Source organism: Squalius cephalus (assembly GCF_949319135.1).
Source record: "Squalius cephalus genome assembly, chromosome: 10".
Classification (NCBI taxonomy): Eukaryota; Metazoa; Chordata; class Actinopteri; order Cypriniformes; family Leuciscidae; genus Squalius; species Squalius cephalus.
Genome location: NC_137131.1, coordinates 10,049,869 through 10,077,251, shown reverse-complemented (window position 1 = coordinate 10,077,251; position 27,383 = coordinate 10,049,869). Strand labels below are relative to the sequence as shown.

The window sequence follows — 27,383 nt, the reverse complement described above, 5'->3', positions numbered from 1 at the left end:
CTTCTACGGCTACAATGTTTTGAAAGTAGCCTACTGAGTGATACTGAAATAGGCTAATGCCAGATATTAACCAGCAGCTGTCCTATCTCTCCTTAAATTAAAGAAAAACTGTAAAAATTTACTTGAATGTGATCAGTTTCAGAATTGATACTCTTCCATCTCCCACCAAGATTTATAGGCCTATCCTGCAGGACTGAGAATGGCATTTGCCATGAAATGTGCAGCAATTACTGATTGCTTAATGGAGCACATACAGAACACATGCGATTCAGGTATTTCAGCATTCTTTCCTGTCTGAATGCATTTGACAATGCAAAAGGAAAGGTGTCCAGTTACTACTAATTCAACTTTGAGAGAGAACTTCTGAAAGTAGAATGTATTTTTCCAGGAAGCTATTGCTATATTGTCAGACAGGCTCAAAGATGCAGAAAGATCTAGAAAAAGACAGAGAGAGTAGGGGAAGAAAAAGAAACCAATTGGATGCCAGTTACTCCACTGATAAGACATTTCTGTTTTATCTCTAAGAAAACATACCATAAAACAGGCAGGGGACACACACATGTTGGTATGGTTTTATTTACTTGTAAAGCAGAGAATAATAAACCTGGTCAGCAGTCCTTGTTCAGGAGCTCCTGGAGCAGGTTTGGCCACTCCTCAGTCATTCTCTTTGAGGACATTATTTTGAACTGCTAACCTAGATACAAGCACTGCATTAAGGGGACATACAAAACGGATTCGTCACAATTCACAGGTATTCTGATTACTATTTTGTTGCATTATTACATTACACTTTATTGTTGTGAAACACAGCAGTACTGCTGTAGTTAAAAAAAAAAAAAAAAAAAAAAAAAAATTCAGGCATTGTTTCAGCTGTATGTCATAAGAACAACCATGTCCACAACAGGTAAGCACCTTTCTTATGAATTTTTATCCAATCATTTTTTTAAGCATATAAGAATCAATTGTTATACAATCTGATTTAAATACACATGTGTGGGTGACGAAACCTTAGATATAAAAGACTTTTAGCGTGGGTGTCTAAGAAAACCTGTTTTTTGTTTTTAAGCTGTTTGTGGTGAGATGTTGAAATGATCTTGGATGCATGGCTATGGCAATATGAGGGCTGTATTTATGAATGAAATAAAAAAAGCTTGAGCGTACTAATTTACATTACATTACATTTTCTGCAATTGAAGTTGCAAGATAATATGCATCATTTTAAGGCCGGTGAGTATATTAAAGAGGAAACACAAAACAAAACATTGCATAATAATTATAGGCGTACAGTATGTATAGTACAATTGTAACACTTTACAAAAAGGTTCATTAGTTAACATTAGTTAATGTATTAACTAACATGATGAGCAGTACATTTGTTACAGTATTAATCTTTTTTAATGTAAGTTAATAAAAACACAGCTGTTCATTGTTTGTTCATTCAGGGCTGCCAACTCTCACGCATTGAGCGTGAGACACACGAAATTGACACTTTTCACACGCTCTCACGCCACACATCCATTTTCTCACGCACAGAAAAATTGCGGAGCAAAGAGGTACTTTTAATATTAAACTAATTCTCAGCTCTTAGATTCCGTCAATTTTATTACGAAATTCAGACAAAAATACGTTTGGTGCTTGTAAATGTGACGTGACAGATCGCTAAGCGCCTCAGTTCAAGTGCACGTGAACCGATCATCTGTTACTTTTTTATTTAAAGATGCAGTACAACTTACCGAAAGTATACATAATATCGACCAATTAGTGTTTTTCAACCACGGAAAGAGGTCAATATAACAGCAGGAGAACAATTATGTCACATAACGTTACATTTACCTCAGGAAAGCCATTTAATGACCATAGCATGTTAACTGAATAGAAAAAATAGCTAGAGAGGAGATTTTGCTGGGCACTATATTACATATTTATCATATTTTTACTTATGTCATTAAATAATTGTTATTATAACAAAAACTGCATTATATTTAATTTAATTTGTTATTTTTAACCTTTAATAATACCAGCAGATTGGGCCCTCTATGTTTACAGCATTAGGTGAGATTATTTTTGTAAATAAAATTTAAAATAAACATGTATCCAAATTAGTCAATATTGAATCAAAATCGGAATCAAATCACAAGAATGGAATTGAAATCTTGAATTTTTTGTCAAGCAATAATAAAAACTGTATCCTACCAGTTAGTTACCAAATGTTTTGACAATCACAATTACAGACTCTGTAATTACAGACCCCCCCCCCCCCCCAAAAAAAAATCTCACTCCAAGCTAAACTCAAAAGTTGCCAGCCCTGCATGTTAGTTCATAGTACATTAACTAATGTTAACAAATACAACATTTGATTTTAATAAAGTATCTTAATATTTTAATAAATTAATATTAACTAAGATAAATAAATGCTGTAGAAGTATTGTTCATTCTTAGTTCATGTTAACTAAGATTAACTAATGTTAACTAATGATCCTTATTGTATAGTGTTACCAGTAAAATTAGATTATGTATATAGTTAGTATATATGTATAGTAAATGTGGACATACTGTATATTCCAATAGTCAATGACTGGTCTATCATTAGTTTTTGTAAGAGGTAAAAACACGTGAAAGAAACACGTGCAGCTGTTTGCAGAGCCCACTGATACTATCATTTCCAACAGATGAGGCCAGACCCTAAACACATATGGGCCCCATTCTTCATAATGCCTGAAATATGTTTCATAACAACTACTCTACATTTGTGGAAGTAATGCAGTATTAATTATGCATCGTATTAATTAAATATATCTTGTGCTTAAGGCGTGTAGTAAAACAATACTGATGTAGTATAATAAAAATATGTATTTGTATTTTATAAATGTAGGCAACTGTAGACAAAAATAGGGTTAGAGTTGTTCATATTGTAAATGTATTTATTTTTTGTGTGTTTGTTTTTTCAACCCATCATTAGCATCATGGAGCATAGCTCAAGCCCAGAGGTGAAGTTGAACCTCATGAATGGTGCCCAAGTGCAGGCCAGACCTAAAACCCAGGAGAGAGAGCAGTGGGCCAACAAGCTGGAGTTTCTCTTGGCAGTAGCAGGGCACATCATTGGCCTGGGAAATGTGTGGAGGTTTCCTTACTTGTGCTACAAGAATGGGGGAGGTGAGTGCAATATTGATATTTAATCCTGTTTTTTGTTGTTTACGTTTTTGAGTTATCATATGTACTTAATATAACATTAAAAAAAAATCTTTCAAAAAGTCTCAGATACAAAAACTAAAAAAATCGTTATAGGAGGGGCTCTTCCATAGAGGTTTGTTATTATATAAATATTAATATTTTGGGGTCTAAGGGCCTAAGATCAGTGCCAAACATTCTGTGTTATTGGCATAAAAATAACCACACAAACAGTGGTATGAATACATGCACAAGTGTGTTTTGTTTTTTATTAAACCAACGTTTATGGGATGCATTTTAATTCTGGCTTATAATATGGTGTTGAGTAACTCATTAATGTACACTACTCTCCTAAAGTTTGGGGTCAAGTTTTTTTTTGAGAAAGAAATGAATACTTTTATTCAGCAAGGACGCATTTAATTGACTAAAAGTGACAGTACTTTTACATTGTTTATTTCTGTTTCAGATAAATGCTGTTCTTGTGAACTTTCTATTTAGAGAATGAATAATCACGGTTTCCACAAACTATTTTCTTCATTGAGATAAAGAAATGTTTATTGAGCTCCAAATAATCATTGATTCTGAAGGATCATGCGACATTTAAGGCTGGAGTAATGATGCTGAAAATTCAGCTTTGCCATTACAGGAATAAAGTACATAAAAAACATTAAAATAGAAAACAGATATTTGAAATTGTACCAATGTTTCACAGTGTTACTGTTTTTAGTTATCTTTGGTCAAATAAATACAGCCTTGGTGAGCACATCATGCTTAAATGCTTACAAAATATTTGAATTATTAAAATCATTATTGATTATTACTTGCATGATTGCTTTAGTATTGGTTAAAGTTAACTTAATATTGTATTTTTGTTTAACACATGTTGTTAATTTGTCATATAAATTACTTAGAAATCGAACATTAATTTGTGGACCACCATTTTAGATAATTTCATTTTATTAAACCCTTTTTGTTATCTTTATAAGGGTGAGTTAAAGGAGAACTCCGGTCAATTTTAACATTGAGCTAATTTTTTTTGTCAATTTGGAGTGCTGTCAATACAGAGAACAACGACAAAAATCGGTGTTGCCTACACCGTGTTATCCTCTTTTTAAAATTTGCACCCTGTTGACTTCAATGGGGCAAGTTTTAAACCTGCTTTTAGCCTCTTAACATCCTTGATGTGTCATTACAAGTGCACAGCTAATGTGAGTGATTCTTTCAGAGTGAACACGGGTGAATCTGACTGCAGTAGATGTGAAAGAAATGGATAAAAATGATGTTATTTAAGCCAGCGCAAATACCTGTATTTACATCCTGTTTTCGGTTGAAGTCCAAAGTAGTCGATTGCCGAGTTCACGCGCGTGATCATAGGTAACTAAACCTATGCGCGTGAACTCGTCAATCGACTACTTTGGACTTCAACCGAAAACAGGATGTAAATACAGGTATTTGCGCTGGCTTAAATAACATCATTTTTATCCATTTCTTTCACATCTACTGCAGTCAGATTCACCCGTGATCACTCTGAAAGAATCACTCACATTAGCTGTGCACTTGTAATGACACATCAAGGATGTTAAGAGGCTAATTTTAATAATTTTAATAATTATTAAAATGATTAAAATAATAATTAATAAAATGTTATAAACCTTGGCAAAAAGTATTATTTGAGAATTTCTAAAAAAATACATTCAATCCACATCTTAAAAGTAAGTAATTTGGTCCAAAAACAACTAGAATTCACAAACATCTCCATTTAGAGCTATACAGGCATCTAGTGGTAAACCCATGCAATATCATGTTTTATTTAATTTTATGATTAATAAATTGATGATTTTTTTTTTATTTTTTTTTTTTTCTGAAAGCCTAGTCTCTATTTTACCCGAAAATACTGCATAGAATTTTTTTTTTTTTAATAAAAAAAAAATAAAAAAAAAATCATTATTTTCAATGGCAAAAAATGGACTATAAATATTGCATAAATATTAATAAGTTCAATCAAATTGTCTCAAAATTCTAAATTAAAAAGAATAAATATTATAGAACAAAAATAAATTGCATTGGTTTTTACTGGGATGGAGGAAGTTTCATTTTTAGGTGTCCGGTCATTTATGACCGGGAAGGCCTCCAGTGTGACTGCTAAACAAAGACCATCAGAGGGTTAAAACCGACTAAGTTCAGTACATTACAAGAACAGTATTGATGTGTATATTACTGTGTGTTGATAAATTCATTCTGAGTTATTCATTCTGTCATATAGGGGCGTTTTTTGTGCCATATGTGCTGTTTCTCTTCACCTGTGGGATTCCGCTTTTCTTTTTGGAGACGTCACTGGGTCAGTTCACCAGTCAGGGTGGAATCACGTGCTGGAGGAAGATCTGTCCACTGTTTGAAGGTGAGCAATGATCTCATATACAGTGACTTTTCAATATCACTGTATTACTGCTGTTTACTTCACTTGCATTTTTCCCTCCACAGGCCTCGGTTATGGTAGCCAAGTCGTTGTCCTCTATACTGGAGTCTATTACATCATAATTCTAGCTTGGGCTTTCCTTTACCTCTTCTCGTCCTTCAGTTCAGAGCTGCCATGGGCTAGCTGCAAAAACTACTGGAACACAGGTATCCCATACAGAACAGTGTGAATTATTATAATACTGGGTTATGTAATTTAAATAACCACTGCCTTTCTTTATTTAGAGAACTGCAAAGAGTTTAGCAAGAGCAACATTACTGAATATTCTCCAGAGAAAAGCACATCCCCTGTTATTGAGTTTTGGGAGTAAGTTGTTGGAAATAGCACCCCATTAAAACCAGATTGTGTTAAGTAGAATTTTGCATTTAAGGCAACACATGATAACAAAATGCATCCAGCTAATTAAAGTGAATCACAATAAAGGTTGTAAAACAGAATGATCCCGTATTTTATGCCTACAGGAGAAGAATTTTGGGATTGTCTGAGGGAATAGAACATATGGGTAATGTTAGATGGGACTTGGCACTCTGTCTCCTGTTGGCCTGGATCATCTGCTACTTCTGTGTGTGGAAGGGAGTGAAGTCCACAGGCAAGGTGAGAACTTTACTAAACTTTTTAACAATGTAACACAAAATGAGTGGCAAGATATATTTACCCATGAGCGGGAAAGTGGAATGTGCATAAAGTTTTGTGCCCCATGTTTGTTGTTTTAGCCTGTATGCTACTGTACACTAATGTAATAATAATAATAAATAAACTTTAAGCAGATATACACATTTTAAATTAAACAATTTTACAGTGACTTTTTAAAATTAAAATAATTTTGTATTGTAAAATGTATTAAAAAATAAACATTAATTTAATTTCAAAGGTAAACTTTCCAAATAAATAAATAAATACCTTTAATGGATTTATTTAAATTAATATACATATATATATTTTATATATATATATATATATATATATATATATATATATATATATATATTTAATGAATATTATAAATAAATAAATTGAAAAAGTTTTGTTTAAAATGTTTTAAAAGAATAAAAATGTATTTTATTATTTTAAAGGTAAACAAAAAAAAAACAAAAAACAAAAACAAATAAATGTTTTTAATTACATTTTTTATTTTTAAGTTAAAAAGTTAAATTAAAAAAATTAATGGATTTAGTTAAAAAAAATTCTTCATGTGGTTAAACCTACATCTTCTTAATTCTACATCGAATTATTTTTTTTATTCGAGGTATCAGTATGATCAGTTATCAGTATGTGTGCACTATGGGAATCAAACTCATGATCATGGTGTTGCAAGCACCACGCTGAAACACTCTCTCTCTTCCTGTTTTCAGGTGGTATACTTCACTGCCACTTTTCCCTATTTAATGTTGATAGTGCTGCTGGTCCGTGGACTTACTCTTCCTGGAGCGAAGAATGGCATCATATACTACCTCTACCCTGATCCAACACGTCTCACAGACCCTCAGGCACTGAGCTGCTCTCTTTTGCTGAAAATATAGGACATTTGTAATGTTGAAACCCAAAGTTGATGTGTTGGTGAAATTTTGAATTATTGGATTTTAAAAGAATAATTGATGTTTTAGGTGTGGATGGATGCAGGCAGTCAGATATTTTACTCATATGGAGTTTGTACAGGAGTACTGACTGCTTTGGGAAGCTACAACAAATATGACAACAACTGCTACAGGTACCTAGTTTAGTTGATCTAATGCAACACTCTCCACATCAGAAGTACATCTATATTGTGACATGAGTCTGTTTTCTTTGCCTTTCATTCCAAATTTCACTTGCAACGCATGCTGTCTTTTGCTATTTGTCTTTCAGAGACTGTGTATACTTATGTCTGCTCAACAGCTTAACTAGCTTTGTGGCTGGTTTTGCTATATTTTCGGTCCTGGGCTTCATGGCAGATGAACAGGGAATGGATATTTCAATGGTGGCAGAGTCAGGTAAAAGTCATATTTAAGGCTTGAGTTCTCATAATTACAGCATAAAAATAAGCATACAGCATTATTGCTTTTAGTCTTGGTGACACAATTGTTCTACTGAAACACAATTAGTTTTTTTTTTTTTTTTTTTGCATTATTAAACACTCCACTCACATTATGTGCAATTGGGTTGTGTGTGTCAAGAGTTTTCAAAGAGGGGAAAGGATTTGTTTGATAACTTTTGTTTGTGGCAGGTCCTGGATTGGCGTTCATTGCTTATCCCCGTGCTGTGGCTTTGATGCCCCTGCCTCAGTTATGGGCAATCTTCTTCTTTATCATGATCATATTCTTGGGACTGGATAGTGAGGTAAATATAGCTATACAGACTAATCTTTCTCTATTTAATTCATTACCTCATAGAACGGATACCCTAAAGCTTTTTCTATTAATGTATCAGTTTGTGTATCATGAAGCCCTGGTAACGGCTATCTCGGATATGTATCCCTCCTTCTTCCAAATTGGACATCGGCGTAAATTTCTTCTCCTCTTCATATGTGCTGCCAGCTTCCTTTTTGGTCTGCTAATGGTAACAGAGGTGAGAGTCACACATAAGAACACAAAGATGATTGTTTTAAAGCAACCACAAAAACAAAACCCACACCTGCAGTACCTGTAATTTATGTCTGCAATTTGATCTGTTTTACTCTTAGGGTGGCCTGTATGTCTTCCAGCTTTTTGACTATTACGCATGTAGTGGAATGACTCTTCTTACTTTTGCCATCCTTCAGTCCATCTGTGTTGGATGGGTATACGGTAATTCATTTGTTTGACTTTGCAAAGTTTGCTGTTTAAATGCTGGAACCATGGTGCATGTTTGCATTTGCAACTCTGGCGACCTCTGTTGAAATATTTAGAGAACAACTTCTTAGATGTGTAATTAATCCAAGTCAAAAGTATATTCAATTCTTAGCCAATTAAAAGCAAACAAAATAAAAAATGTGATAAAATGATTTACAGTGTTTCCGAGTTTACTTTTTTTTTTTTTTTTCATTTTAGGTGCAGACCGTCTCTATGATAGCATTGAGGATATGATTGGATATCGGCCTTGGCCCTTCATGAAGTGCTGCTGGAAATATCTAACACCAGCTATTTGCACAGTGAGTATCATTTAAATTCCTTGAAATCTTTTTCTAAGGCTTTTTTTACATATTGTATCCACAAACTGCTCTCAGGACAGTACGTGAAGGTTTTTAGCCACCTGTGACTCTGTGTCTGACACCTGCCACCTGTGTCTGTCTTTAAACTGATAGCACTTCAAAACACAAGAAAGACCTTCTCCTATTCTGAGACTTTGTGCATTGACTCAATGTGACAAAGCATATCAGACTGACTGACGGGTTCCCACTGCTCAGCATTCACTTTCTTTTCTATTTAGGGAACGTTTATCTTCTCATTGGTTAAATACACCCCTCTGAAGTTCAACAATGTGTATGAATACCCCTGGTGGGGCTATGCAATTGGTGGCTTCTTCACCCTTTCCTCCACCCTACTTGTTCCACTGTGGATGATTTATTTGGTAGGCACCACTCCAGGGTCTATGCGACAGGTAAAGACAGTTCTAGCATCAATTGCATTATTTATTTATTGGCAGTCAATAAATTATTATTTTTATATATATACTGTATGTATATATATATATATATATATATATATATATATATGTGTGTATATATATATATATATAATCTTAATTTTTATAATATATTATCAAAATAATTAACACTGTGCATGTTTTTATTTTAATCTTTTTTTTTTTTACATTTTTCAAATCAGAGAGTAAGAGTCTTGTGTACTGCTGCTGAAGACCTGCCAGATCCTAAACGTCCAAAACAGAAGCTAAACACAGTTACTTTTGAGACCTTCACAGACCTATTGACTTTACGAACTGTTCACACACCCAACTCATTACCTCTCACAGACATTGTCTGACTGTTCACTATTATTTCAGCCTGATTTTTGGCCTCTGACAAACATTTTTGACCCATGTCAATTAAAGCAACACCAAAGCACTTTTCCTCTTCGGTCCCCTTACAGGTTAGAAGCGGAATTGTCCATTACCGCTGTTGTAAATTATTTAGCCTACCGCAACCTACCGTCTCACGCACGCTATTTGTTTATCCAGCACCGGCTTTGGAAGTAACAATGTCCACAGACAATGTTGCATGATTTTATGAAAGTATGATGTATTGCGACATCAGAAACGAAGAAAAACAAATGACATTGCTTGCTATTATTTTTTTATTATTATTATTTTGCCATTGTAACGCTTGCCGTAAAGCAAGTCAAATGTAGTTTCTTATGTCTCATTCGAACTACAGATCCGCTACCCGATCTGGCAAACTTGGATAGTGCGGTTATAGCCGATAGAGGGTCGCAAAGCGAATGCAGAAGTACTGTTCACCCTGTTACGAGTTGATGAACCACTGAAACGATTTTGGAAACATTATTTTAAGGTACAAAATAATCTTTGGTGTTGCTTTAAGTGGCACTGTAATGAACATCATATGATGGTTAAGTATAGTAGCCTAATGTTTATCAAAGCATTTCATTTTTTTTAAAAATTTATCATACAGTTAAATCAAAGAGTTCGTATGGAGAATAAATTATTATATATGTGAATTCTGACAGGACAAGGACAAGACTTGTTTGCTTTTTATTTATGCTTTTAAGTGTTACCTAAAAAAAAAAAAGGTCTTGAAGGCCAGGATTGCCAGGTCTGCATAACAAAACTAGCCCAATGGCCAATCAAAAATAGCCAAAAAGTTGCCCTATGACTATATCCCAAACATCAAAACTTAAAATATGTCGCTTCCATACCCAAAATACATATTTTACAGTCACTATTATGCAAATTGAAAACCACTAACGTTACATCATAGTGATGATCATACACACACAGCTCAAAAGCTCCCTACCAGTGTCCCTCCTTCACGAAACGTAACATCTAGTACAGTATTGTCATTGGTAGCATATAAAATATTAAAATACAAGCATTTCAGTCAAATATAATTTATAAAATATGTAAAACCTTTAAAAGTTTCAAAGTAGCCCAATTCCGTGGATTGGCAACCATGCGCTTTTCAGCTTCCCCTTTAAGAGTGGAGTGTGTTTGTCTGACATGTAAAACAAAAATGTTGGCAATAAAATGTGAAAATTACAAATTAGAGTTATTAGTATACAATTGTACAAAATTGTACTTTCTGTGAGATTTTTTTTTTTTTTTCCAATTATATAATTTTTACTTTTATGTGATTATTTCTTCAGTTATGGTTCGGTTGGACAAAATATTCTGATACACTTTCCAAGAAAATATGCAAGATCGCCATCTGCTGGCTAACTAATGTTTTTTTTTTTTTTTTTTTTTTTTTTTTTTTTTATGGACTGGAAAGAATTTTCCTGCGCCATAATAAATATGCCGTTAACACTGACATTTTGAGCACTTGATGTTAAAATCAAGAAATATAAAGAATTAAGAAAACTTGTCCATGTATAAATGAATGCGCCACCTGCTGGACATAAGAAATATATTTCTGTCTTCATGCAAGTGCATTACTATCCTCTTGCTATGCAGGGCTTTGTTGGATAGCTCCATCTACTGGACAATAGTTGACCCAGGTCTGTAACCAACATAGACACCAATATTCAGAGTAGTGATTGAACAATTTGAGTTTTAAAGGATTGATTGTTACATTTGGTCCCTGCAAATACAAGGGACAGGTACACTGCATTGCTTAATACATTGTATATGTACATTTTTATATTTGCAATCAATATTAGACAAGATGTGTCTGCCTAAATGTGCAATGGCATAAACCCATTATTTCTTGCAAAGTTCTTTTATTTTTCCAAGGAATTCAGTGTTTTTCCTATAACCAAATGCAATATGAAATAGAATTGTTATATTTGCAGTTGTACACTTCCATTCAAATGTTTGATGTTAGTAAGATTTTCTGTTTTTTTCTGTTTTTATTTTATTTATTTTTTTTAAAGAAATTAATACTTTTATTCAGCAAGTATGCAATAAATTGTTCAAAAGTGACAGGAAAGACTTCAATTGTTAAAAAAATGTCTATTTCAAATAAATTCAGTTCTTTCTGTTTATCAAAGAATCATATATATATATATATATTTCCATGGTTTCCCACACTTTTACTGTTTTACTGTCTCTTTTTTTACCAAATAAATGAAGCCTTGGTTAGCATAAGAGTTCAAATTGTTTAAAAAAAATCTTGCCGACCCTAAACTTTTGAACAGTGTATGCACAGCATTCAAAGACTTTACTGCCCTGTTATTGGACCCAAGTGTAGGGCAATAGGAAGGCAATATTTCAAAGAGCAAGAAAACAATTCTCCTAAATTACAATTGCAACAGGGGGCTGAAAGTCCTTTCGTTCTGATACACGGGCTATAGGGGGTAATTGTGACCACAGCCCCATAATGAGATCAGGGAAAGCTCACCCATGCTTCTAAGTGAAGGTGACTAAACAGGGTGATCAGATGGCCCCAAATCAATCTGAGATTAAAGTACTTTTCCTAAATCTGCACACAAATTTCTTTCAGCTTCCCTCATCTGATTAGACAACATAAGATATTTTAAAAAAGAAAAGAAAAAACATTTATTAATAGATACACTGTAAAAAATGATTTAACTTTTTATCTTTTGTCAAATCAACTAAGATAATTAATGTGGTTCAGATAACATAATATTTTAATATAACTCCTTCATTACATTAACTCAAATGTTTAATTTTAATGAACTTTAAGGCAACCAGGTAACTTACTTTTTTAAGTTAAGCCAACAGTATTTTTTTAACATTGCGGTTTTGTGCAAAATATAGATGGACACAGTGACCCTAAAAAGTATTTGGACACTTAAGACATAGTTTAAAAATATATAGCAGACAACAAAACATCAATCCGAGTGGCTTCTGCCAAAATAGATTTTTCTACATTTTGATCTTTCTTTCAAATAAATGCCACCTTTGATATTTTATCAAATGTGATGACATTCATATTGATGCATGTGATTTAAATATCCAAATACTTTTTGAGACCACTGTAAATAATATATAGGTTTGCACACCGATGTGTTGATTTTCTCAGTGTATGTTTATGTACTATAGCAGTATTTCAAAATAAGTTCCTTTGCTACACTGTTAAAGGAACAGTTCATCCAAAAATGACCTCACCTCATGTCGTTCCAAACCTGTATGACTTTCTTTCTTCCATGAAGCAGGTTTTTGTCTGCTTTAATTTTTGGCTGAAATATCCATTTATAATATGTGTACATGTGTCAGTTTACAGTTTCATCATCAAACAGGCACATGATGTAAGGTCTGCACATTCAACTGGGCCATTAGGGTAATTGCATATAGACTCTTGCCATATCGACGCTGACCTGGTTTGAGTCTAGTGGCCAGGAAAACTTCCTGTTCATGACGGTGGCTTCCATCCACAGTCTCTTTTCAAGCCAGTGCCGGATCTGTGATAAGCCCTTTTGCGCTAAGATGCCAAACACACTGTTTAGAGGCTAATCCCTATTAAGTGACGTGTGACTTTTTACATTCTCTTCACGCCTAACCTCCCACTCCCTTCACGCCTACCTATCCTTTTCTTGCAATTCTGCTAAGCTCATTCAAAATCTAATTTACACCAAGGTGAAGCTTTCTATATACACCAACGTTCAATAGTTTGGAGTCAATTTAAAAAAAAAAAAAAATTAATATGTTTATTCAGCAAGATCACATTAATCAAAAGTGAAAGTAAAGACATTTACATTGTTACAAAAAAAAATTCAAATAAATATTTAGCAGCACAACTGTTTTCAACATTGATAATAATAAGAAATCTTACTTGAGATCCAAATCAGCGATCATGTGACACTGAAGGCTGGAGTGATGATGCTGAAAATTCAGCTTTGGCATCACAGGAATAAATTCATTTGAAAATATATTGATATGGATAACAGTTATTTTAAACATTTTTACGAAAGTGTTTGTACTGTATTTTTGATCAAATAAATGCAGCCATGATGAACATAAAACATTAAAACATCTATTAAAAATTAAAAAGGTAGTGTATGTTAAGTTTAGTATAATACAAAAATCCTAAATGTCTGAAAATGAGTTTGCCTTTTTTATATGTAGATCCCAATATTCAACAGAGCAATTCGAAAAAAATATATAGCTGTCAGTACATTTTTATCTATGGTAAATGATATCTGAGATTATAACTGATTTTTTTTTTATTTTTTATTTTTTTTGGTGTATACAATTTTCACTCAGAAATTGCCAGTAAATTTCACAATTAATCAAAATGAAATGGAAAGAAATGTTGATCTAGGAAGACTGAAATAGTATTCTTGTGGTCCAATAATCTTTGTTTTATTTACAACTTCAAAAACATTTTTTTTACAGTGGCTTGCAGATTTTGGCAAGTAAGTTTGCAGCTTGTCCTCAAGAATCACCTTTAATTGCTTAATAAGCTCCCAACTCCCTATGATCTGATAAGTTAAGTTAATTTTTATATATATATAACATTATTTGGAAAATAATCACTGGCAAGCCAGTGAAGAGGGACCATAAAATGAACATCTAGGTCAACGGTTCTGGGTCATTTTTTATTTTAGAAACATGCTTTTGGTTACGTCAAATAATTTCTATTGTTGTTTGCTCTTTCATTTTAATGACAAAATACATGAATTTTATAATAATATATAAAAAAGATTCTTTCTTCAAGTGAAGGATTGTGGATGGTGTGTGTGTGTGTGTGTGTGTGTGTGTGTGTGTGTGTGTGTGTGTGTGTGTGTGTGTGTGTGTGTGTGTTCTAGAGGACATTGCTTCAGTCAAGGGGAACAGATGCCATGTTCATGCTTTGGTTTGGCTCTGGTCCTTCAACATGGCTTTGCTATTGCGTAGAAGGTGTGAATCCAATCAGGCAGGATTGAAGCATTAAGAGAGGATGCAAAGAGCCATGGTGTTAACAGCTTGTCAAGGCCTTTTAGTGCCTATAATGGGATAATCACAAGCTACTTGTGGCTGGAAATCCTCCTTGAAGGTGTTGACACACTTCAGAGATGCTAATCTGACAGATGAGACAGGCTCCTTCCTGTTTGTTCACACTCAATGTCCTGCTTAAGCTTGAAACTCATTTTCTTTAGCTGTGACCTTTAAAAAGTCATTTTAAAAGTCATATACTCCATATTTATTTTTGATAAATGGGAGTGCAGTCAATATTGTGGGATTCTCGATTTGTAGATAATGAATAAATATGCAGGTTCTAACATTTTGCTATAAGTTAAGTGTAAAACATGGACGTTTACTATTTACACAAGTTGAAATTTCATAACTTCGTAACTTCATACTCAAGCTGAAATTTGTCATGATTTAGCTAATCAAAGTGGCACTTTACATGGGGATTGTGCGAACTCAATTCTCCTACAAACCTCACTGACTCGCACACACAGTCTGTTTAACAGAGGCGCTCTTGTGGCTTTGGTGTAAATTTAAGACATGTTTAATTTACTGATCAACTTTTGTAACTGATCAAGTCTGTTATAACTGCTTACAATGTATGCATATATTTCAGTTTGTAATAGCTTTTTTTTGGATGCCCTCAGGTAAACTGATGAAGAAGAGTATGATGCTTATCATACATTTAAAAAGTGTTGCATTTTATGTGAATCAAGAGCATCAGAAAAGGTAGATATTCACAATAACCTCTCTCTGTCTGTCTGTTTGTCTATCTATCTATATACACACAATATAAAATATTGTAAATGCAGAATAAATAGCTATTTCAAACAACTACTATAACAAAATGCTAAATATTTCATTTTTTCTTTGGAGTTTTCAATATGTAAAAGCACACATTTAGTCACCTATACTGGGTTATGGTTAACTGATCCTTTTAGAGGTGAACCTCATTTGATGTGGTAAGATAAGTAAGATAAATAAGATAACAGAGTTAAATGCCCCTTTGGTTTGGAGTACGTGGCCCAGCACTTGTTTGTTAAAGCCACTGTCGTTTAAAGCAGTGATCCAAACCAAAACAGATGGCAAGTACAATTAAGTAAATTGTTGATGTCTTATTTGGCCAAAACAATGAACTAATTTTTATCAATTAGCATCAAATCAATTAAATTATCCTTTATGGTAAACGGATGAAGATGATGCTATTCATTGTGTTTAATGTACAATCAGATATGATATGATTAGAAATTATATTGGAAAGACTTTCTAGGTTCTGGACATCTGTCCAGGGTGTTTCCTCTTCCTTTGGCCTGAGATGATGGGAAAGGCCTTAGCATCCCTGTGATCCTATAAGGACAAGTGGTTGAAGGGATAGATGGATGAATGAATGAATGAATGGATGAATCCATTGAAGTGATTATCAAACTACAATTCAGCATCATTTACACTACTAATTGTCAAAAATGATAAAGGAGTACATTTTAGTGAAGGTATTGGGAATACAATAAAGGCACACAACATTTGAGGAGCAAATGTAATTTGTAATGGCATTAGGCCTTTGTATAGGGCTGTAACAGGTTGAATTGGATTATAGTTAAACACATCTCAAGAGTTTGGTCAGGGAATGGGCCAAAAGAATATGAAGGTGTTGCCAATATGGACTAGGCTGCTACTGACTACAATTTGTCAGTCAAATCAATGATCACAAATCACTGAACCTACACACATCTGCATCAAATAAGACTTTTTATTATATGTTTGGGTCAATATTAATCTCTTCCTTTAAACATTGGAGACATGTAATATTCAGATTTTTTTTATTTTTTTTACTTTAGCCACACAAAGTGAATTTATGGTTTAATAAACTAGTTGTTTAGATATACAGTTGATTTCTATGACGTCAACAAATAATATCTCGAAGGGCAATCCAATTAGTGCTTTTTGGCAGAAATATGCATTAAAGAAGCATTGATTCGGATAAGGAGGCTTAGGCTAAAACAATAAACTCTTGACTTACATTGAGCACTAACTGAAGAATAACATCAAGCCCTTTGCTCTTTTACCCAGAAGACACTACGTACCATGTAATTTCTCAAACAACAGGTGATTGGCTAAAAAAGAGTGAGGAAAGGGTGGGTGAGAAAATTCACTGGAATTGGATAATTAGATCTATTAACTGGAGAAGAATTGTTCTTCAGCCAGACGTCATCAATTAAGTATATTAGCTCAGTCACCATTAAGTCTAATTTTATTGCCAACACACAGAATATAATAAATCAATTAATCTGCAGTCAATAAATAACACATAATCTTCACCAATATCTGTATAAGAATGAAATGTCTTTTACAATGAGACATTCATATTAATATTAACAGTCCAGAAAGTAAAAGTCTTTGGTCGCACATTTCCCACTGACCTTATAGGGTAATCTTGATTTGTAAAGAGCATCTTTCAAATCATGCTCCCCGAAAAAGAGTATTCCGCTTTCTTTGAGCCAAACACTTATACAGTGTGTATATGCATGTATGTACAAGTTCTCACAAACTCACAAACCCTCAGCCGCACCTCAGTACATCCTTTCTATTTATCTGGGAATGATTAAGGCACCTTGTGGCTGATTTTTGGCAAAGATTTGAGAAAGGAAGGTAAGTGTGTTAAAACAATTCACTCTCAACAAAGTTCACCTAAAGTAGATAATTAGATCTAAGCTATTATTCTTCCCACAGACTGTTCTTTGGCCAGAAGTATCAAGGTAAGGGAATTAGCACCAGTACACTGAAATGGCCTTATATGTTTTAAATCTGCACAGTTTTCATATCTTTGTTGTCTTTTGATGGAACATATTTGGCGGCATGCAAATCAAAAAGTACAAAGAAAAAAAAGGGCTTAATGCCAGGACAAACCCCATTCTTAATTATTATATTAGTTTGTTTTGATGCAGGAAAAATATTGTTAAAACAGCATGAATTAACTTAATATATAACTGAAAATATTTTTTAGAGTGATATTTGAACTTGGCATTGTGTTTCTAGGTGTTACTGTAGCTCAGACAGTAGAGATTGGCATCATGGGTTTCAGAACGCATGAACTCATGAAACTGATTGCAGGCGCAATTTATACTAATGGTTTGATCCCCAGGGAACACATATAAAGATTATTGCACTGGTTGAATGTAAGCATCTGTAAGCGAATCCAAAAAAGTGAATAAATGTAATAGTTAATTGGACTTAAACTGGAAGTACAAACACATAGCATGCTTTTCTTCAGGAATAACTTTGCTAAAAGCTGTAGACTTACATTTCGTGATAAAACAATCTCAGTCAAAACTAATGTTTTTACATTGATATACTGAAAAAAATTATAAACGCAACACTTTTGTTTTTGCCCCATTTTCCATGAGCTGAACTCAAAGATCTAAGAATTTTTCTATGTACACAAAGTCCATCCACCTCACAGGTGTGGCATATCAAGATGCTGATTAGAAGATCGTCTGAGGCCAGCCACCCGGACAGCTGCTGCAACAATCGGTTTGCATTACCAAAGACTTTCTGCACAAACTGTCAGAAACCATCTCAGGGAAGCTCATCTGCATGCTCGTCGTCCTCATCGGGGTCTCGACCTGACTGCAGTTCGTCGTCGTAACTGACTTGAGTGGGAAAATGCTCACATTCGATGGCGTCTGGCACTTTGGAGAGGTGTTCTCTTCAAGGATGAATCCCGGTTTTCACTGTACAGGGCAGATGGCAGACAGCGTGTATGGCATCGTGTGGGTGAGTGGTTTGCTGATGTAAACGTTGTGGATCGAGTGGCCAATGGTGGTGGAGGGGTTATGGTACGGGCAGGCTTATGTTATGTACAACGAACACAGGTGCATTTTATTGATGGCATTTTGAATGCACAGAGATACCATGGCGAGATCCTGAGGCCCATTGTTATGCCATTCATCCAAGACCATCACCTCATGTTGCAGCATGATAATGCACGGCCCCATGTTGCAAGGATCTCTACATAATTCTTGGAAACTGAAAACATCCCAGTTCTTGCATGGCCAGCATACTCACAGACATGTCACCCATTGAGCATGTTTGGGATGCTCTGGATCGGCGTATACGACAGAGTGTTCCAGGTCCTGCCTATATCCAGCAACTTCGCAGAGCCATTGAAGAGGAGTGGACCAACATTCCACAGGCCACAATCAACAACCTGATCAACTCTATGCGAAGGAGATGTGTTGCACTGCGTGAAGCAAATGGTGGTCACACCAGATACTGACTGGTTTCCGGACCCCCCCAATACAGTAAAACTGCACATTTTAGAGTGGCCTTTTATTGTGGCCAGCCTAAGGCACACCTGTGCAATAATCATACTGTCTAATCAGCATCTTGATATGCCACACCTGTGAGGTGGATAGATTATCTCGGCAAAGGAGAAGTGCTCACTAACACAGATTTAGACAGATTTGTGAACAATATTTGAGAGAAATAGGCCTTTTGTCTACATAGAAAAGTCTTAGATCTTTGAGTTCAGCTAATGAAAAATGGGGGCAAAAACAAGTGTTGCGTTTATAATTTTGTTCAGTGTATATTTGGGAATATATGGGGAAGCTTTTATTTAAAACAGCATACATTACATTTCCCTGGGAATCAAATCTATGGTGTTGATTAGCTACGTTAACACTATTTTCCCCCACTAATTTCAAGATCTGAGTTCTTATTTGAAGAAATCTTAAGTGTGTATTGTGTATTTTATCTTTATCCATTGAATATTTATTTGTAAATAGTTTTAAGTATAAACCTCACTAAAATGTTTAATTTTATTTCTTATTTTCTAATGTCCATTGTTTGCAGTCTGAGATAGAAGTCAATAGAAAAACAGCTTATTTGTCTTCGGCGTATAGTGTCTCATTATGACTTTGGTGAGACTGTTAACTTGGCCTCATCTGGTAGCTTTCACATTAGTTTCAGATTTCACTTTCACTGGTAGTTTTGGCTGGTCACGGGCTTTATAAATTAGATTGGATTAGATCATTAGAAAGGTAAGTGTGAAATCCTAGTGACACTAATTTTACAGGTTAATTTAAACAAGGGTTAGGGGATTAAGTAAAACAAGGATACATGTTACATGTGTAATACTTCAATATGTACTGTATAAAAAAAAGTCTCAATGTAGTCTATACATTCATAGGAACCTATGTGATGCCAGCTACAAAAGGTCAACTAGAGTTCAAGTTGGTAGGTGTATCTACACTGCCAGTGTTATAGCACCTGGCAGGTCATTTGCCAAGTCTGGAGTATCCTGATTAAGAGTTTACCACGTGGTGTTGTATATATATATAAAAAAAAGATACCTGTAAATTTCAACAAGGGTATCAGCTATACGTTAAGTGAAGAAACTTCTCGTTTACTATATGTCTGAGGAAAACTATATTGCTCAGTGCAAAAGCAAAGGTTTAAGCATGGAAATCTTTGATGAGGTATAAAGTAATCTGAATATTTTAATATTCAAATGTTTATGCTTACACAGCACTAATGGTTGGATAGGATTTGTAAAACTTGGACACTACAATCAACAATTTTCAATGGGAGCCTATGAGATTTTTGGAAATGTTGCTAGTCAGCAATCCGATTGGTTAGAACACACAACAGACTAAATGTTTGTGCTGTTTGGTAGAGGCCTTAAAGTTGGCATAAAACCAAAGTTGTGATATAATTTTCTTCCCTATTGTTATATAAAGTGAAACGGCTTCTCAAAGAAAAAACGTAGGGCGGGACTTGATTTTATCCATTGGTAATTGACTAGATGGTTGTGGTTTTCAATGGCTGTGATCTTATGTGAGTGACAGTTTGCCCTGCCCTTGCGCCAATAAATACATCATCAGAGAACAGATTTTGCTGCACGTGGGAGGGAAAGTTGTTTTTATTAAAGATTATGAGGGCACATGAATTTAAAAAAATGATGTGTATGGATAAATCATTTACTGCCATGAAGGACTGTAGACATTGGTGTACTTGTCTTAACTCTATCTACTGCCAGCAGAGTCTTAACCAGGACACTTAAACTTATTACCACCTGGCTTGAAACCAGTGTTGGGAAACTACCTAATAAATATAGCATGGTCAAGCTACAACAAGCTACAAGTTTACAAAAAGAAGCAAACTATAGTAAAGTAGGGTATTGTAAAGATTAAGTAAACTTAATCAGATCTAAGTACTATAAGCATTTTTTGAATGAATGGACATGAGAGTAAATACAAATAAAACTAGAATACAACTGAACCAAAAACAAAATGATGAAAAGCAGGTTTTTATTAAATATTTGGTTATAAAAAGATACAGAATGTAGAACAGGGCATGGCCAATGACTCAAACCAACAAATTGTTTCTTTATGAACCGGTTCGTTCTAAACAAACAGGTACATTAACTAAAATGAATCAGGCTTTCCATCGTGAGAGAGGGGGTGCTCTAGGTGGTTTGTCACGTATTCATTTCTTTGCTCACTCAGTTGTAGAGCAATGCACAATACAGCATGACATGAAACTGTATCGGTTTGATATGCTACGGCACTACTTGTTGGAAAAAGTAGCATGTTACTGGAAAAGCTACACTATTACAGTGAGAAAAAAAACTGTGGTACGGTAACTCTACTGAAAAATGCTGGCAAGTTACTAGAAGCATCGCTACTTTTACTTTTTGCTGTCCATCCATGGAAAACCTGATGCCTGTCTCTTCACTTACCCTGATGACCCCTATCACCTTCGGAAAAATGCTATATTTAAAAATAATGTTGTGCTTTAAATCCCATTTTTACTTTTAGGTGACTGGGCTGACCACAAAATTGAAACTAAAAATGGCTTGCTTATAGTTGACTGAAACCAGGCTAGGTGAATAAATGCCCTCATGTTTTGAAACATATTTGAGGGTTTCCAATGCTATGGCCACATTAATCCTGATATATTTTAAAACAGCATTGTTTTTACGAAATGCATGCTCTCTGTTCACACTACAGTTTACAGTAGTTTTCCAAAAGTTCATCATACTTTTGCCTGGTCGTCCTGCCATCATCAGCCCTTTGCCACTTCCTCGTCCTTCTGGAATTGTTTGTCTGCAAGCTGCTTCACATGTTGGCTGTTGGATTATTCTAATTAACCTTGTGTGCTATATTTTTCATTGAACTTAAGCATTACAGTTGCTATGTTTTGCCGCAAGACAACAATTTTGAGTATATTTTCTGACGTATTTGCAGGAATATAATATGAAGATTGTACAAAGTAACATTTACCTTTAACAACACTATGAAAAGGGGTCCAAAATGGGCTGCCAGCTCACTTTTTTTGGGTTGAATGGATCACATGTCTGTGTTAATGACTAATAATCATCTTTTGAATACCAAATACCTTCCAGTCCACACTATAATGTATACAGTGTTTTCAAATTTATTCACTTGGGAGAGTGATTTTAAAAAGCTGGACACAAATGGCGTCTCAGTGTAGAAAGAAGGCCAAAATGTAGATAAAATGTACATTTTCAAATTTAATGTGGACATAGCTTTAGATACTAAAAAATTTATGTATTCAGTCTAATTTGTTAGCCAGTCTGTCATCCAGCCAATCTGGCCGACTACTGTAGGCTTTGGGGTTCAAGTTTGTATTCACACACTCTGGTTAGCACAGGGTGGCTAGTGCAAGTTAAGGACTGGCTAATCTTTGTGCATCCCTAGTGAGCAGAATCCCAAACAAGACTCTAAACCTATTACCTAATTTTTAGCATTTGTTTGCCTCTGCATAGAGCTTGCAGGCTAAACGAACACTCAAACTTCCCCTGAACAAATCAAACCTGCTATCATCCCTGTTCCAATGGGTGTCTGATTAGTAAACCACACCCATTAACCAGCAAATTAAGTAATTCAATAAAGTTGAGTAGGCTGAAGAATAAAATAATAACGTTGTGCACTAAGTATTTCTTTTTCTGGTGATTTTGAAACCAATATATATACGTATACAAAATCTTTTTTTTACATAATTTTCTTTGTATCAAGATGAAGATATATATGCAGGTACAGCAAACTGAATTATTTACAGTCATATGCATGAAAGGATATTGTGTGTAATAACCAGCCTGATCTCATGAAACATGATCTCTCTCTATAGCACGCATTGTATTTATCGTGCCATTTATATGCAAAAATTTGTTTTTATGTGCATAAGCAGTTTTTGCTTGCATATGATACACACTTTATGACGTGTAATACAAGTACGCACGCACCCCACACCACTAAGGGGTTTACAGTTTGTATTATTTGCATGTAAAAAAAAAAATTTCGTCTATAAATTGCACAATAAATACAATGCATAAAGAGACCCATTGAAAATAAGTTTGTGGAAATGTGGTTGGGTGAGTGCGTGGAACCGGGTTCCAGGTGTCTGATTTGTATGAAGATGAGTTAGGAATGGATTCCAGATTTCAATAAATGCAGATATATTGTTCTTGTGGTTGAATGTTATTTTTTCTAATGTGATGTATTCTGTAAGAAGACTGATCCAGTGATTGATTTGTATACAATTTTTGGATTTCCAGTTTAGCAAAATTACTTTCTTGGCGATAGTTAGAGAAATGAGGAGTGGGTTTTTATTCTTGACTGGGAGATTATCAACTTCTATGCAGTTACCGTGTAAACAGAGTGATGTAGATGGGGGGATTCTATATGATAGTGGAAAGTTTTGTGGTCACTGATATCCAAAATCAGTGAACTGATTGACAGGTCCATGTGGCATGAAAGTAGTCATTTGTGCTCCCAATGTGCTCTGTGAATAGACATCTGTGTCCCTCAAGCCCATTTTAAACTTCTGTCTTGTGATGTGAGTCCTGTTAATTATCTTGTACTGTATGAGTTGGAGGTTTGAACTGTTAGTCATTGAAAATGTATCGTTACAGATTTCCTTCCAGAGGTCGGGGGTTGAGGGAGAAAGCTAAATCTTTTTCTCATTTGGTCATGGGTATTGTAATTGTTGCATCATTATTTGATAAAATTTTGGAAATGAATTTGTTGGAGTTAGTGATTTTCATTATCTCTTCCATTACCTAAGAGGGATGAAGTGGATTATTAATGTTGATCTTGGATTTAACTATGGACTTTATTTGTTGATATTGGAGAAGCCGTTCTCCCCCAAGACAGTACCTCTGGACCAGTGATTAGGTGAGTAGTTCCTTTATGTTGCCATGATGGAAAGTGGACAGGTTTATTGCATAATCCAAAGTCTTCTGTTGGATTTAGAATTTTACGAAAAATTACTCTCATGTTCACACTGCCATAACAGACACCAACAAACACTGATTGAACATCAAAACAAACCCTTACCAACGCCAACAGACGCCGACAGGGGTAACACAATCCAACAAAACCCAACAAACGTGTTTGTCTGCGTTTGTCTGTGCTGTGTGAATTGGCCTTAAGTGTTCTTAATGATTTGGGGGTTTCTAAGGCTGCGTCCACATTAATCCGTTTTATTTTCTAAATGATCTTCGTCTACATTAGGGTTTTCCAAAAGTTGCTTGTTCACACTTAAATTCTGAAAACTCTTAAATCACCTTACTTTGCAATGCATAAAATATAGTAAAATAATTTTATTTAGCAAAATATCCCATCATTTACTTGTGTCCAGGTTGCACTCAAAATCACCATTCCATGTATGGTCTAGAATGCACAACAATACTGGTACAACCATTAATATCTATACAATATGCATCACATGACTAACCATGCGTCATTGTTTTCGAATACCCTAGTTTTCACAGCCAACAGGAAAACACAGGAAAATAGTCTTTTCAAATTGTATCCGCTTATGAGAGCGTCTTCAAAAAACAAGCTGTCTCAGTGTGGACGTAAAGCAAAAATGGTGTGGGCGTAGCCTGAGCAACTAAACTACGTTTTGATTTTAGGATTTCAAAATTCAAATCAAGCATGTGTGCGGTTTAGATATAGGCACCTTAAGCAACCAGCCGTTTTTATAGACCCAAACGTTTGATAATCGGCATGTAGTTTTGTGCAGAGAAACTGTTATAACAGATAAGTGTGCAAAACAAAGTGGTAGCTCATTCAAGTAATGGTTTATAAAAAGAGGTATAAACAACACGAATTTCTAATTTTAGAAAAATAATTTTTCTGTGAAATAGTAACATTTTTTACTTTTTGGAACGAGAAGAAAACATTTAAAACCAATCATTAGGTTGAACTGTACTGTGTTTGCACTTGAACAGGATCGTGACATACTATAGCGTATTATCAGATGAGTATGCTGTGCTTGCTCAGAGTGACACTTTGAACCTTTCTAATCCCTCCAACTAATCTGGGCAGGAGGTGATGGATATCATATCAAAAAGAAGGTTCAACAGGAGGTAAAAAAAGAGGTCATAACTTTTAAGGCCGAAGACAAATCTCCTTAATGGCCACTGGAAAGCCCTCCTCATAGCCTAATGTTTCTCCTGGGAAATGTATATAAGGACCCAGTTGAGTGTTGTAGCTTAACTGTCATACTGGACTCTTCTGGTTCAAGTTTGAACTTTTCTGTTTGAGGATGAATGGCACAGAGGGTGATAGCTTTTACATCCCAATGTCCAATAGGACTGGGCTCGTCAGGAATCCTTTTGAGTACACCCAGTACTATTTAGCAGAACCATGGAAATTCAAGGCTTTGGGTTTCTACATGTTTTTACTGATCATTTTTGGTTTACCTATTAACGGGCTCACATTGCTGGTTACAGCTCAACACAAGAAACTCAGACAGCCGCTCAACTATATTTTAGTCAACTTGGCTCTTGCTGGCTTAATTATGGGCCTTTTTGGATTCACGGTTTCTTTCTACTCCTCGTGCGTTGGCTATATGGCAGTTGGGCCCATTGGTTGCATGGTAGAGGGATTTTTTGCAACAATTGGTGGTAAGAAGCAAAGAAAAAACTATTTGGTCCCAAGAACTGTGATATACTGTTAACTTTCCTCTCTCGCCCTGTACTAACAGGTCAAGTGTCTCTTTGGTCTCTGGTGGTGCTCGCTGTTGAGAGGTACATTGTTGTGTGTAAGCCAATGGGAAGCTTCAAGTTTTCTTCAAACCATGCGTTGGCGGGCATTATTTTCACATGGATCATGGCCAGCAGTTGTGCTGTACCCCCACTTTTAGGCTGGTCCAGGTAAATCTCTTTTATCGAATTGCTAGATATTGTAACCCACAGGAGGTTTCTTATTGTGATTACAAATATTTGGCAAACTTGAATGAGCTAAAATCTAATAACATTTTTTAATGCAGATACATCCCTGAAGGTATCCAGACATCATGTGGACCAGATTACTACACCCTTAATCCGTTGTACAATAATGAATCATATCTCATTTACTTGTTCACCTGCCATTTTTGTGTACCTGTCAGTACAATCTTCTTCACCTATGGAAATCTTGTCTGCACGGTCAAAGCTGTAAGTTTGCTTAGTCCATTTACATTTCAATACTGTCATGAACAATATTGCATCACTATTTTGGTTTTCACCAAATCTTTAGGCTGCAGCTCAACAGCAGGACTCAGCGTCCACCCAGAAAGCTGAGAAGGAAGTGACACGTATGGTCATCATGATGGTTTTGGGCTTCATGGTAGCTTGGGTTCCCTATGCTAGCTTTGCTGCCTGGATCTTTTTCAACAGAGGGGCTGCCTTCTCGGCACAAGGCTTTGCAATTCCTTCCTTTTTTTCCAAAAGCTCTGCCTTGTTTAATCCCATCATATATGTGCTGCTCAACAAACAGGTACGAGCTCTTCAATTATGTCTTAGCTGAAGCCTGGAATCATTTTATGTTCATGTGCTCATGAATGATTCTGTTTCTTTTCAGTTCCGTAGCTGCATGTTAACCACCCTCTTCTGTGGAAAAAATCCTCTTGGAGATGATGAGTCCTCAAGCGTGTCCACCAGTAAAACAGAAGTGTCCTCAGTTTCTCCAGCATAAACTCGCCTCTCTGCCTCTGCAAAGTCCTGCTGAAACAATGAAGATCGGTCTTGTCAAGTTGTATTTATGAAGCATGTGGATATTTATCTATTCCTTCTCTTCAGTGAATTTCAAACTTAAACTCACCAACTCTGCTCATCACTGCTATGAACGGCTTTGCTGGATTATGTACATGTATGTTTCCCTATCTTAAGTTAAAAAAAAGCACAAAAACCCCAAAAATTCTGTTAAATATATAAGTTGATTTATTTGCATGTATTAATATTTGTAAGAATTTTTACAGTTTTAAAAGCCATACAGATCTCAAACGTTTCCTAAGTAAACATCCGTTACCAATTCTAGAACTCCATATCTTTTCTCTGATGGATCTTAAAAAGTTTTATTTTTCTGTTCATATGCACATTCATCACAAACACACAATCTTATGTAAATATTCTTTGAATACTTGTATTAAATAGCTGTATAAATAAATAAATGCATGCTTGCAAACAGAACATTGAACTCTTGTTTTCTTTCTCTTAATATTTTAAGATAGCATACACAGTAATTTGGTTAGGTTATAGGAGGCTTGAAAGAAGGCTTGAATAATGCCTAGAATTCTGTCTTCTCCATAATCCTCTTATAATGAGTTTGCCAACTGGATAATTGCATACTGGCAAACAAACTATTAACTAATAAATCCATTTACATGTCAGTTCATGAAGCCATTCTTAAACTGATTTTCTGACTGCCTTTTCAGTCTAATAGATGTGTAGATGCGTAAACATGATGAACGA

The 27,383-nt window shown here is 35.0% G+C and overlaps 2 protein-coding genes across 3 annotated transcripts; both read left to right on the top strand.

Annotated features, from left to right (window-relative positions):
- Positions 1-220: 220 nt before the first annotated feature.
- Positions 221-10,811, top strand: slc6a22.2 (solute carrier family 6 member 22, tandem duplicate 2). Of its 2 annotated transcripts, none has more exons than XM_079884589.1 (15): positions 221-272; positions 2,960-3,153; positions 5,432-5,566; positions 5,650-5,790; positions 5,869-5,950; positions 6,106-6,238; positions 6,997-7,131; positions 7,249-7,352; positions 7,490-7,614; positions 7,848-7,960; positions 8,051-8,188; positions 8,304-8,406; positions 8,650-8,750; positions 9,029-9,199; positions 9,427-10,811. In XM_079884589.1, exons 1-15 carry the CDS (start codon positions 262-264, stop codon positions 9,580-9,582), a joined length of 1,842 nt encoding a protein of 613 aa, XP_079740715.1. In that variant the 5' UTR covers positions 221-261; the 3' UTR covers positions 9,583-10,811. The 2 variants fall into 2 exon arrangements, with proteins under 2 accessions (XP_079740715.1, XP_079740716.1); XM_079884590.1 differs by lacking the exon at positions 221-272 and adding an exon at positions 580-751.
- A 14,384-nt stretch (positions 10,812-25,195) lies between these two features.
- LOC307166517 (green-sensitive opsin-2-like) lies at positions 25,196-26,656 on the top strand (the record flags this gene model as incomplete). The annotated part of the gene is made up of 5 exons (XM_079884937.1): positions 25,196-25,556; positions 25,637-25,805; positions 25,922-26,087; positions 26,170-26,409; positions 26,494-26,656. 5 exons carry the CDS (start codon positions 25,196-25,198, stop codon positions 26,605-26,607), a joined length of 1,050 nt encoding a protein of 349 aa, XP_079741063.1. The 3' UTR covers positions 26,608-26,656.
- Between the last annotated feature and the right edge of the window lie 727 nt (positions 26,657-27,383).

What these genes read in the sequence shown, in the direction of transcription:
- slc6a22.2 (XM_079884589.1), top strand. An exon ending in TATGACAACAACTGCTACAG is followed by an intron (nt 7,353 to 7,489) that starts GTACCTAGTTTA and finishes TTTGTCTTTCAG; the next exon opens with AGACTGTGTATACTTATGTC. An exon ending in CTGTGTTGGATGGGTATACG is followed by an intron (nt 8,407 to 8,649) that starts GTAATTCATTTG and finishes TTTTCATTTTAG; the next exon opens with GTGCAGACCGTCTCTATGAT.